Source organism: Aquila chrysaetos, chromosome 5 (genome assembly GCF_900496995.4).
Source record: "Aquila chrysaetos chrysaetos chromosome 5, bAquChr1.4, whole genome shotgun sequence".
In the NCBI taxonomy this organism is placed as follows: Eukaryota; Metazoa; Chordata; class Aves; order Accipitriformes; family Accipitridae; genus Aquila; species Aquila chrysaetos.
Genome location: NC_044008.1, coordinates 64259570 through 64272821, shown reverse-complemented (window position 1 = coordinate 64272821; position 13252 = coordinate 64259570). Strand labels below are relative to the sequence as shown.

The 13252-nt window shown below is 48.6% G+C and overlaps 2 protein-coding genes across 7 annotated transcripts in view; one reads left to right on the top strand and one right to left on the bottom strand.

Annotated features, from left to right (window-relative positions):
- Positions 1-8314, top strand: part of MYH10 (myosin heavy chain 10) — a 105335-nt gene extending 97021 nt beyond the window's left edge. For all 4 annotated transcript variants that reach the window (XM_041123247.1, XM_030012963.1, XM_041123246.1 and 1 more), the window contains 8 exons: positions 330-491; positions 1958-2086; positions 3331-3419; positions 3669-3792; positions 3900-4108; positions 4975-5083; positions 5457-5629; positions 6551-8314. In XM_041123247.1, coding sequence (XP_040979181.1) covers positions 330-491; positions 1958-2086; positions 3331-3419; positions 3669-3792; positions 3900-4108; positions 4975-5083; positions 5457-5629; positions 6551-6695 — 1140 coding nt within the window. In that variant the 3' untranslated portion in view covers positions 6696-8314. The remainder of the gene's footprint in view (positions 1-329; positions 492-1957; positions 2087-3330; positions 3420-3668; positions 3793-3899; positions 4109-4974; positions 5084-5456; positions 5630-6550) is intronic.
- Positions 8315-9944: 1630 nt separating this feature from the next.
- The window catches only part of NDEL1 (nudE neurodevelopment protein 1 like 1), a 30054-nt gene continuing 26746 nt past the window's right edge, over positions 9945-13252 (bottom strand). For all 3 annotated transcript variants that reach the window (XM_030012966.1, XM_030012967.2, XM_041123248.1), the window contains exon 9: positions 9945-11750. In XM_030012966.1, the coding sequence (XP_029868826.1) occupies positions 11663-11750 (88 nt within the window). In that variant the 3' untranslated portion in view covers positions 9945-11662. The remainder of the gene's footprint in view (positions 11751-13252) is intronic.

Here is a 13252-nt window from a genome sequence, read left to right as displayed (position 1 = left end):
CTGCCCTAGAGTGACACTTAAATATGGATAGATGTGCTGTGCAAGAAGCTGATCACTAAGTAGCTGAACAGATGAAATGGAAATGCTTCAGATGCTGAGCTACTGTCTTTGTTTTCCTTTTTGTCAGTTCAGAGATCTTTGCTTCCAATTTGTGGATTTGTTTTTGCCATCTGCAGTGTCTTCCCCTGCAGCTTGTATTCTGTGGTCTTTTCCAGTTGAGTAATGTTAATTCTGCTCTGCAAAGGCCTTGTGGAGTCACCGACCATTTTGTTAGGATTCTGTTTGCTCCATTTCTGGAACTGAGCCTGTTACATGCCTTGATTTCACAGGTGCGAGAGCTGGAGGCAGAACTGGAAGACGAGCGCAAACAGAGGGCTCTTGCTGTGGCAGCCAAGAAGAAAATGGAGATGGATCTGAAAGACCTGGAAGGTCAGATAGAAGCTGCAAACAAGGCTCGAGATGAAGCAATCAAACAGCTACGTAAGCTCCAGGTAGGCAGAGCTAATCAACTGAGCTGCTTTCTCTCCTGGTGACAGTCTGTCAAGCCTGTTGGTTTTCATTAAATACATTTGTAGCTTGAAGGCAAAAGGAGTATCAGACTCAACTATGCTGACACATGTCATAGAGTATCTGGCCTGAACTTATCACCTGCCCAAAAGTCCTCTCATCCTTTTGTTGGTAAGGAGTGAAGATTATCCCCCACGTACTTCTATTCAGTCGTCATCTTTTTCTTTATTTCAACACTTTGCATAAAGAGTTACTGAGTATTGCTTTCTAGGCTGCATTAAAATTTATGGTTGTTTGTGTCTTTGAATTTACTGATTTGAGCTCAGCTCTTGCTGACTGCTGCTTCCTCACCTTGTTGAACTTCTTAAGGCGTTTTCAGCCAAAAATGCTCCAGAGAAAAAGGAGGAGTAAATTTTAGTTGCTTGTAAAAAGCTCCAAGATGCCTATTCTTTTTAGTTTGGCAAGAAAAAAACAGTCCTTGTGTCAAGGATTTATTTCCCGTTCCCAGAAAAATATTCAACAATTGGTAGAGTTCAGTTTTGCCAAAAATTTTCAGTGTCATGGCCCAAAGCTGCAGGATTACGAGGCCATGGCAAGACTATGTAAAGCATACAGCAAATTAAATTGCCTTTCTGCCCTCTCCACTTTATTCTTTGGCAATCCTAATTCAAATCCTACCTCAACAGAATGAGGGCAATTCTGGAACTGAGCCCTGGATGAAGAGGGAGCATAGGTTAAAGCAAGTAATGCTGGTACCTAGTGGCACCCTGCTTCTCTAGTCCAAGACGACAGGACAGCTAGAGAGGTCATACATGATCTCTGTACACTTTCATACAAGCACCTGAAATAAGTGGTCTCATGACTGGTGATATTCTAAAGATGCAGGTACAACTTAAATGCAGTTTCCCCAACTTTCTTACTGTTTTAGCATCTCAAGACAAACTTGTGCAGATTAAGATCTCAGTCTGTGTTAACAGTGTTTCTTAAGGGAAGCGTAAGTATGTGCTTCTAGGTGTGCAAAATGGTGCATTGTGTTACTTCTGCAAAGAGAATAGTTTCCTACCTTGCATGCTTATCGTAAGTTTGGGGTTTTTTAGTCAATTTAAGTGACTTTCACAAGTCATTCCAAGAGCTTTACTTCTCCATAAGTTTCATGACAAATGTAATTGAGCAGCTCTTTATTAGAGTTTTTTCTTACAAGAAATGTACCACATAAATGAGGGTGAAGGCTTATAATGTGATGTTTCTGACAAGGAATTGAGTGATGGAAAGATGAGAAAATGAGGTTTTACTATGAAAATCAGAACTAAAAATGCATTTAAGTGGAACAAAGCAACTTTGGGAGGAAGGTCTTACCTCTAAAGGGCCAAAATGCTTCAGAGCTGCTAATAAATATTGTGATTGTCCTAATGCAGCATGGCTTTTTCTTTCCCCTGCTTTCCAACTGCAGGCTCAAATGAAAGACTACCAGCGGGAGCTGGAAGAAGCCCGTGCATCCAGAGATGAGATCTTTGCACAGTCCAAAGAGAGTGAAAAGAAGCTCAAAGGTCTCGAAGCAGAAATACTCCAGCTCCAAGAGGTGAGACTGAAATCCAAGAAATTTGTTTTTCTTACTAAAGTAAGGCAAAGATCGGAGAGTAAAAAATTAAAAAGCAATCTAATGAGTTGAACAGAGAAATGGGAGCCAGGAGAACTTTTTCCCCACTGCCCCAGGTCATTAGTGAACTTCTTACAGCTTTGCAGGAATCAGTCTAGTAGTCTAGACTTCATTTCTCTGTCTGAGTAGCAAGAAAGCTTTGCTACTGCTCAAACAGATTTGAGGCCTCACTAAAATTTCCAAGATGGTTCGAGAGTCTCTGAAAGGTGCAGTGCACAGCGTCAGTACTAAAATTATGTGAAATGCATGAAAACTTAACAATCTCTCCAGTACCTCAGTGGACCATGTAAGTCTGTGGAGGTTTATCACTCTGCCCTCTTAGGTCCTCATCCCTTTCTCTTATGGGCATGTGTTCCCTCATTGTTGGCAATTTATGCAAGAGCTCCAAGTCTTGCTAGGTATCACTTCTCTCCCATTATCTCCTTGGTCTGCCACAAGGTCAAACATCAGCAGAATTGCCTCGTGTGAGAGACTGCCTTTTTTTTTTTTTTTTTTTTTGTCCTGTATCAGCTGCAGACCAAAGTTTGAAGCAATCGCTCACATTTCACTACACTTACTGTTTGAGCCTTTACAGATAGCCTATGACTGACTAGAGCTTTTCCATGTTATTCTTTTGTGGACTTCAAACTTGTCAGTCTTGTACTTGCAGTGCATTGACTTGTCCTTCTTAGCAAATGCTTGGGTGTTTCTGCCACTTAATACAGTTTTATAACATGAGATTCAGTGCTGTTTATACTATTGTGCTAAAGCTCTTGTTTTCTATACTTTGCTTGCATTCATGCTATGTACTCTGTAAAAACATAAACAATTTGCTGAATTTAGTGCCCACTTTACACTGAATGCATTTATTAGAGCATGTGACAGAATGGTTTAGGGCTTGAATGTTACTGATGTTCACAGTTGGTTTTTTTCCTTAACTTTGTGCAAGGAACAGTTCAGGGACAGGGAGAAGTAAATCCATTGTAGTCATATGGCGATTAAGGGGGGGAAATATCAAGATGATGTGTCCTGCTAGCTTCTACAGCTGTTGCTTCTGCTTATCTGTTAAAAGACCTCAGGGGTATCACACTTCACAGCATCTCCCAGAAGTTATTAGAAGGCTAAATTGTTTGCAGAAGTCTTGAGATTCCTAATGCTGTAATGAATCTTTTCCTAAACCTTCACAGGAGTTTGCTGCGTCTGAAAGAGCCCGTCGTCATGCTGAGCAAGAAAGGGATGAGTTGGCTGATGAGATTGCAAACAGTGCTTCAGGAAAGTGAGTCATCAAATGTATTAATTGTGCATCTGAAGAACTTCAGGCACCAGCAGCTGTAGTTCTTGGTAGTCTGCTTGCAAATTCTGTATTGACCTGTCTTCATGATAAAAATTCCTTGTTGTTATGAAGAGAATTGCTGACACAGTAGCTTCTCGTGACAATTTGCAATGACTAAAGTATCAGAAGCAAACTAGCCAGTAGCTTTGTATCAGATCTGAACATGTCTTGACCCAAATACTTCCTTTCTAGGTCAGCACTGCTGGATGAGAAGCGCCGGCTGGAAGCTCGTATTGCACAGTTGGAGGAAGAGCTTGAGGAAGAGCAGAGCAACATGGAGCTTCTCAATGAGCGGTTCCGAAAGACCACGCTGCAGGTGAATCCGTTGTTGACAATGCTGTAGGGGCAATTTGTGTTTCAGTGTGCAGTTAAGTGGAGGCTCTGAATAGCACCAAATGATCTTCTATTCTTGTCCTCTGGAAGGTTGACACACTTAATTCTGAGCTAGCTGGGGAGCGGAGTGCTGCCCAGAAGAGTGAAAATGCACGGCAGCAGCTAGAAAGGCAGAACAAAGAGCTGAAAGCCAAGCTGCAGGAACTGGAGGGATCTGTGAAGTCTAAGTTCAAGGCAACAATTTCTACTCTAGAAGCCAAGATTGTGCAGCTAGAAGAACAGCTTGAGCAGGAAGCCAAGTAAGTGAAAAAATCTGTTTGCCTGTGTTTGCTCTGTCAGTTGAATGTCTGAAACTTCCATGCCTTAAGTCTTTGCAGAGCTGAGATGTGAGCTTACAGCACAGGCATTAGGGTTTATTATCTGGAAACCTACTGTTTAGGGGACATGCTTTAACAAGACAGCTGTAAAGTAACTGGGGTTGAAAGTGTCAGAATCTATTTGCTCTGTAACTGAAACTGCTAAATTAATTCTTAAAGTTAACCAGGTGATTATGTTGACTGGTAGTCCCAGGATCCACAACGTGCTGCTGAAGTTTCTTGAGACAAGATGAAACATCCCCTTGAGACACCTGGTCTCCTTGGTTAGAGGAAACAAGTTGAACAGCCTAGGTGTGACAGCTTAAGATAGTTGAGATGATTCCTGTGCTTTGCCTAAGCCTTTCTGCAGTGAGGTCTTCCTGTCTGTCCTTACTATCTTGGTCCTCCAGGTATATATTTTTTTTTTTTAAACTAATTCCTCCCAGAATCTGAAGGTGGACTGTCTTATCACCATCTCCGTTCTTTTTGTGCTTTTGGTTCTGCAGGAGGACCGTGTTACTAGTTAGCAATAGCTTTAAAGCTGCTCTGTTCAATCTCATTGTGAAGCACCTTCTTATCCTGCTTCTTAGCCTGCATACCATACTTGTATTGCTCCAGTGCTAAGAATTCATGCTTTCAAAGCTGCATCCCAGCCAACCGCTAGCACACTAAAACTAAGTTCTGTTGACAGTGGCAGGCATGTTAAGAGGACTTAGTTATGCAATGAGGCGAGAGCCCTTCAGAAAGGACAGACCTTGTATTCCTAGCCTTCAAGTACTGGGACAAATTATGGCTTTTGATTATTCTAGGGAAAGAGCAGCTGCTAACAAATTGGTCCGTCGTACAGAGAAGAAATTGAAAGAAGTCTTCATGCAGGTGGAGGATGAGCGTCGACATGCAGACCAGTACAAGGAGCAGGTAGGTGGAAGGGCTTAGGTTTTGAGGCCTGTTTCTCAGAAAAGGCAAATAAAACCATACTTTGAGTAGAAAGGGCTTGTTAAGAAGCATTTTAATGAAAAGATCTAAGGGAATCTATCTTGATGACTGAATCACTAGAGTAGTTCCCAGCAGTCAAAACCATCCCGTTAGCTCTGGTGTGATGGTCTGTTACGCGTCCTGGTCTCCTGGACCCAGGAGCTCTGTAGTGTTTCCAGGAGCCCAGGCTGGAGTCTTCAGTGAGGCTGGTTCATCTCCAGCCAGGTTGGTCAGGGAGGACAGGGTGTTAGCTAACCCCCAGTCATGGGGTTGCAGCTATCTAGTTTGATCCTGAGTACCTGGTTTTGTATTTTAGATGGAAAAGGCAAATGCCAGAATGAAGCAGCTCAAACGCCAGCTGGAGGAGGCTGAAGAGGAAGCCACTCGTGCAAACGCTTCCCGACGTAAACTTCAGCGTGAGCTGGATGATGCCACGGAGGCTAATGAGGGCCTGAGCCGGGAGGTCAGCACCCTGAAAAACAGGCTAAGGTAAGTGGCACCAGTAGCAGTGGGCAGGGGTTTATCTAAGCCCTTGTGTGCCCACAGACTGTCTCCACAGTGCATCCTTGGAGAGCATCCAGCTGTGGAACTGCAGAAGCAGAGCTGCTCATGTTAGGGAATGGGTTGAACTGGAGCCTGCTGACTGTGCCTGATGATGATAACAAGGAAGCTGCCAGACCACAGGGATATTCCTGACAACTCTTGAGCCTGAACTCTTTGGAGCTTACATTGGCAGGTTCCCTGGGGTTGGCAGTTCAATCCAGCTGTAGGTAAATGTGACAGAGGAGACAGCTCAGTCATGCTTTTCCAGTGGATGGTACTGATCCCTTTTCCCCTGATGCACCCTGGTGGGAGTGTTTCAGCATTTTCCTTGAGAGCAGGTCTTCGAGATCAAGGTCTGTATCAAGTACAGATGGGAGTCAGCAGTGGTGAGGCTGCTGCAGAACAAAAACCATCTCAAGAGGTAGAGAGTGCCTGAGCTGGTTGGCTTATAGGAATGGCAGGAGGGGTGCAGTGCAGTACTTCACAAACAAGCAGTCGATGTTGTTTGGGTTTGTTTTTTTTTTTTTTTTTTTTCAGAGAACCCACTCTGTTTAGTACTTGGTCTGTGCTTGGTGCTCCTCCAGAGACAATATTTTAAGTTACTTGGGACTTGCAAAATTAAGGTGATGGTATAAACTAAGCAGGAATACCAGAGTGTTTGAGCACAGCGTGTTGACCCCTTGGTCAGAGAGAGAGGGTTTCAAGACACTGCGTGTGAAACTTGCCCCTTGGCTGGCCTGGAGGTGAACTGCCACATTCCCCTGCGGTTCAGCAGGGAGGTCTTTCAGGGGCAGCTGCCAGCACTGGGACTTGGGCTGTGAGCGAGGCGTGACCTGTCAGCAATTGCTGTCTGCTGCTTGTTTGCAGGCGTGGGGGGCCCATCACCTTCTCCTCGAGTCGATCCGGGAGACGCCAGCTGCACATCGAAGGGGCCTCTCTGGAGCTCTCGGACGACGATGCGGAGAGCAAAGGCAGCGATGTGAACGAAGCGCAGCCGGCCCCTGCTGAGTAGAGCCCCGTCACACCGTTCGCATGCAGAGACCTTTTACACAATAGTCGGCCGAAGGAGGAGGACTTTCCTGACCACCGAACTGCCTTGTGGCCGTAAATCTGCCTTACGAAACGTCGGCATGCTACAAGGTTACTTATCATAGGTCAACTATGTCTTAAGGCTCTCCAGCCTCACCATACTGTACCCTGCTTCAGATATAGGTACAACTGCTTTTTTATATATAGTAAACAAAATGGGATTGTCTCTGTTCAGTGCATCTATTTTCCAGATACTCCATTGTAAAGCCATTTTCTAAAGCATCATGTGAAGGATGAAACTTTTTTTTATCAATACAGAAACTTCATTCCCAGAGGTTAGGTGGTTGGGACAGACCCATTGTCATGACTATGCATGCTTTGTTGTACAGACAACATCCTTCCATTTCTTCTGTGCTCAGACGGCCCTTGGCTGTATTGAGTCTGTTGGATCATTGAAGACCAAACTGCACCTGTATCTTTCTTTTCTCCTAATTGTTGTGATCAGCACACAATCAGCGAGTGAACTGTGAAAAGGCCTTGGGGAGTGTTAGAGGGAAATGTAGGGATGAATGAGTAGTGTCCATTTTTAACCTGCAATATCATTTTGAAGTGTTCTCAGCACCTGCTTCATCAGTTAGTGTTCATGCAGTACAGGCAAACTGAAATAGCGTCACCGTTCCTCATCTGTACAGTACTTCTGCATTTGTAGAGACCTGCTATTACCATGCCCAACAGATCTGTATATATATTAAGGCTAGTATAATGTGAACACCAGTGGAAAATAAACATACAACACAGGCAAAATTAATTTATTAATTTATGGCCGAGTTAGTCTTCAGGACATGGAACCGAGCGGCTGCACTGTGAGACAAGGCTTACGTGATACCTTAGCAGCCAGCCTGGTGTTACTGAGGGGGCTGGTCCACTGCCAGCCCAGAGCAGCAGGGCTGCTGTACTGTGCAGCGTGGGGCTCGTGGAGCCTGGGGTTACGGGGGTTCAGCGATGGATGTTGCCTGCCTACGAGTTAACATGCCAGTGGATGTGAATCCTTTTTTTTTTTTGTTGTTGTTTTTATTTTGAACAGTATTACAGTGGGTAGTTAGCATTCTTTTTGTTTAAATAGCTGAAAAACTGACATTACAGAAAGTGCCTTAGACACTACAGTACTAAGACAATGTTACATATATAATTTGCCTATATAACAATGATTTAATGTATTAATTTTGACTGTGCTTCATATCATGTACCTCTCTAGTCCAAGTGGTATTATTGATATTAGTGACAATGAATCAGTGTTAACTAGGAAACTTCCTCTGCCACATGCTCATAAAACATGGATTTCCTTTTTTGGTTAAAAGCTTTAACATCTGTCGCAAAGGTTTTGTTGTGTGTGTTTGGATATTTTTAATCAAACTGGCTGTTGACCACCAGGCATCTGACTGCAAATATCTTGTTTTCTTGTATACCCATATTTCTAGACAATGATTTTTGTAAGACAATAAATTTATTCATTATAGATGCGGCCGCCTGCTCTGTTTACTTACCGGAAGAGCTATCTCCTGAGGCTGGCATAGACCTTAATAAACGAGAATATGACTGGAAGTTGCCTTTTCCCTTCTTCCTGTTTTGTTTGCTTGGGGTTTTTTCCCTTCTGTTTTGACCCAAATACACTCTAAATGCCGTGGTCAGGGCTGAGCCTTTGAACTCCAATGGCAATGCAGAGCTGGAGGACAAGGGGAGCTCTGAAACCTTGTGCTGACCTTCAGTACTGTGGCACAGGTGCAACCTGCTTCTGCCTTTAACAGGCTCTGGTCTTTTTTCTGAGCAGGAAGTTTAACTGTTTGGGGTGTCCTGTTGTGCAGCAGAGCTCCGGCAGTAGGTAGGGAGTGTTGGCTAAGGGTGAGGCTAGCAGAAAGCTGCAGGCACTGCTGATCCCTGCCTGGCTCTATGGCCGGGTGAAGGCAGTTTGCTGTGTCTGCACAGAGAATGGGGACCAGGGTGGACCTACATCCACCCAGGGAGGGGAGGTGATAGGAGGGAGGAAGATGAGAGGGTTAGAAATGTGATGAGGGGAAAGGGGGTGTGTAGCAGGCAGTGGTGGCTGGTGGGGCAGCTGGAAGCTCCTACCTGGGCTCTGCTGTCCAGGGCAGCTGGAGATGGCATGGTGGGAGCTGCTCCGACACTGATGGTGCTGCCTGGCCTGGGCTCTGGAAGCCTCCCAGAACTGAAGGGCTGCTGGGGACCCTGGCTGGTCCCAGGCACCAGCTCCTGGCACCTTTCCCCCAAGTGCCTCCTTCAATGCTGTGGCTGCTGCTGCTCGTGCTGGGATGAGTGCAGGGGAGGATGAAGGGCTTTTCCCTACCCCTGGCAGGGCTTACACGTGGCTCGCAGAAGGCCCAGGTGCTGTGCAAGAACAGCTTACTCTTACCTGGGGATTTTTAAGGGCGGCTGACTGCAATGAGGGTGACCCTGCTTCCCCATGAGCAAGCTGGGCACAGGTGGGGTGCGTGGCCTCCCTGAGGGAGCTGGGAGCCAGTGTATTCCCAGTGGGGGACAAGGTGTGCTGCCAGGTGTCTGTCCGTGGATGGGTCAGGGCTCTGCAGGAGGAGAGGAGAGCCTGTAGCACTGACCCCACAGCCCTGGCTGTGAGCGGGCAGCGGGTGCTGGAGCAGGTGCCCCAGGGTCAGGTCTCCACTGTGGTGTCTCGGGAGCAGCTGGAGCTGAGTCCTGCGGCCTGTGAGAGGCAGCACCGACCTTTGTGTCAGGCAAAGCCGAGGGTGCTGCAGGGGCCAGAGCTGGGAGCAGGCACAGGCTGTGGCCAGGGCCCTTGCCAGCCCACCAGGCACAGGGGAAGGGAAGGAGCACCCTGGGGAAGGGCTCCAGCCCTGCACTCTGCTGTTCTGCAGAGGAAACACCTTTCAGCTACTCCCAGGAGGCAGAAATCCTCAGCAGCTGGAGACCTCCAATGCTTCCCCAGGCTCTTCCCCAACTCACATCTCAAAACCCAGGACTCAGCCAAGGCACCAGGACTGTCAGTGCCAGGAGCAGAGGCTGCAGCTGAGGAACGGTGTTTGCGCAGAGCCAGTGCCAGCAGCGGCTGTTCCCCTCTGCACACAAATTGAATTGACAGAAAGGGGAGCAGGAGCTTCATGGCAGCGCAGAGCAGCACTGCTAACCCCTTGCTGGGGCATGGCAGAAAACACTATATGACAAAATACAGCCACTGCCACCGTTTCTGCAAAATCCACTGATTCCACATTAAAAGAACTTTATTTTTGGAAGATTACTCTCATTTCTTTTTGTTTGTTTTTTTTTTTTTTTAAACCACATCATGATCCGTGTCACCACGGTGGTATGGTACACTGTCCTATTGAAACATGCCATATAGATTTTTGAATAAATAAAGCTACAAAGCCCAAGTTATGTACAAAGATCTTAGGCAAAGATATAATGTTTACAAACCTATGTACAATAAAACAAATGTAAACAGTCAAATGCAGCAGAGGATGCACAGGAAAGGAGGACCACACAAACCCTAACGGCAAGGCGGGACTTCCCACCTCCCTTCTGCTGGGGCCAATGGTTTTTCTCAGCGCTTGTAAATAAACCAACTTGGAGCTGCAGAGCCAACTGAATGTGATGGACCAGATCAGGAACGATGATTTCTAAACCCACAGATCAAACTCCAGCTGGGTTTGCTGATTCATTTTAAAAATCCACCGACTCCGAGGCACATAGACAGAGAAATCGCACAAATACGTTGCTTGAAAGACCCACAAGGTACACAGTCACCCAAAACTGTCACAGAAGCCCGTAGGTGACGCTGTAACATCCAGTCATATACTACACAGATCGGAACGTGGTTGTGATGGTTACAGGGTCTTGGGAGGGGGGTTTCATGGGCATTGCGGCCAGTTGGATTAGTGGCTTCCTAACACTCTCGCGGAGTCCTTGTTGTGGAGGTGCATGGAAGTTTGACTGATGAAGGCCGGGTACGGTGGGGCCGGGAAGCTGTGCTACAGGCACACGGGCCCCATGAGCACACTACAGCAGCTGAACACGTTACTGCCCCACAGCTGCGCAGGTGCAGGAGCACCGAGGGAGAACGCTTCAGCGACGCTCAGCCCTGCCAGCTCACGCTAAGGCATTTGATGTTGTGACTGACATGCGACTATCACCCCCCGTGTGCTGCCGCCCAGCACCTCCACCCCTCCCTCCCTGTCCCCGCTCAGCCCCAGCCCCAGAGGAGCCCCGTGCTGACGTGCACAGCCGCCCGCTGCCAGCTGGAGCTGGGGCCGTACAGGCAGGGCTGCCGGACATGCTCATCCTCTCCTGCCCGCTCCAACACGAGGCAGGAGGGGGACACGCACCAGCAACAACAGCCACGCGCCTGCCCGGCAGTAATTTATTAAGCTGCAGTAACTGAGTCACATACCTGGCCCCAATTCCCAGGCGCAAATGTCCAAAGTGCCATCGCACAGCCTCACCCGGGGCCTCTTTCAAGAGGTTGGAGCCTTACTGGGAGGGCAGCAGCTGCACGTCCTAAGCAGCAGGATGCTGGATCAGGCAGGGAGAAGGGGAGCCTTTAAGAGGAGCGGCCAACCTTTGTATCATGCCAAACCTAAGTTAGAGAAGAGATAAAGCGAGGGGCCAAGGACTGCCTGGCCGAGGTTTGGCGAGCAAGACTCCTGCATCCTATGAAACAGAGCACTGCGTGTCTCAGCTTGTGCGGCACAGGGTGTAGGGCCAAGTCAGAGAACGTCCGCTACAGCAACAGGAGAAAATAAATTGTATTAACATGACATGAAGGGCCGCGAGCACAGGGTCTCCTCTGGCAGCACGGTGTGGGTCGTGTTCCAGCGGGGTGGTCAGGGGGAGGAATCGGGAGCAGTTCTTCTCTTGGTGGGCTGAGAAAAGCATCTCCAAGTCCGAACACGACCTCCCGCGGGCTCATACACTCAGGGGGAGCATGCCAGGCGCTGAGGATGGTCGAGAGGCTCCCAGTCCAGGGGGACCTTGATCAAAGCCATTTACCGCCCTGAGAAGCAACAAGAGATAGGCCGTTAAGTGATGAGCAGCCCCAGGAAATGGCACCGCTCACCTCTCCCATCACCAGCAGCTGGAAGATAGACCCCTCTCCTCCCTCTGCACTGCATCTGTCACCCTGACTGTACAGTGGCTGCCCGGTGGCTGCTGGAGTGGGGCCAACATATGACCGCAACAGGGCTCCCACCTTTGGCTACAAGGATCGATGCCCACCCACAGCCAGGGATACATGTAGGTGGGTGCTCAACCCATTGTCTGGAGCAACCACGTGCTGGCCAAGGTGACCAGCCCAGGGTGACAAGTGGCTCCTGCGCAGACCCTGAGCCTGCCGGGGCTACACGATCGGGTCGGTGTGGCTGAAGGTGCCAGGCACAGCAGTGCTGCAGGCTTGGTCCTCACGATCAGCTCCCCTTCCCTCTTAATTGCTGCCTGTTTGCCCGGGAGCAGCGCAGATGCCTGTGAGCAATGCACAGCCCCCAGGGCTGTGCAGGCAGCACTGCAGCTCCATCACACAGGGGTGTGCAGCAGGGCTGGGGCCAACTCCAGCTGCATCCCCAAGTCCTTCACGGGTGGCTACACAAGCACTGCCCAGTAATGGGGATGGACATACACACACACAGAGCAATGGCGCATGGGCTCTGCGAGAGCAGGCAGGCACATGTTAAAGCACAGCAGAGTTGCCTCTACACTACACTATCCCCGGCTGGGGTGCAGTGGGGGCTCTGGGTGCCTCTGCAGCCCCAGGTTCCACAGATTTCCCCCTTTTCCAGGCTGTTAGAGAGGTGAAGATGTGGAGAACCTGGCTTCCTGGTGGGTTGGGAGAGGAGCACATGGGTCCAACAGCTTTTCCACCTCTACTCTGTTATGGCTTTGACAGATCTTCTGTAATTAGGCTCAACACACAGCGTCTGCCCAGGCTCACCATCTGCTGATCACCACCACCACAGCCTTGACAACCAGAAGCGATTACGTCCCTGTATCAGGACAGCAAGTCCACCCCCACTGTTGTCCCAGAACCAGCACCCTGCCCTCATGGTCAGGTTTGTAATACTGAAGGTGGGGGGGGGGAAGCCCTACACCCCGGCAAGGCAGAAAGGTCCTCGCCTCAATGTCTCTCTGCTCCCAAGAGCCTCTGCAGCACTTCACCAGCTCTGCCTGAACCACCAGCACCCCAGAAGATGCCATTTGGATCTCTCCTGGCAAAGCTACGTTTGTGAGAAGGAACACTTCAGGGGACAGCCTTTGCTGCTTAGATCAGCAAGCTGCGGTGAGTAAAAGCAAGAAGAAAAAGAAGTGTGAGGGCTCTACTGATGAGGAAAAAGCCAACCGGGAGCTAGTGGCTCTGGGGTTCCTGGCTGCACCCGGTGCAAGCGCTCAGAGGAGCACGTCCCCCTCACTGCCATCACTGCCTATGGGACCAATGTGCCATCAGCTCATGCATGGGTGGCTCATGACAGTGTCCCCAGGACAGCGCAGGGCTGTTTCCACACTCGC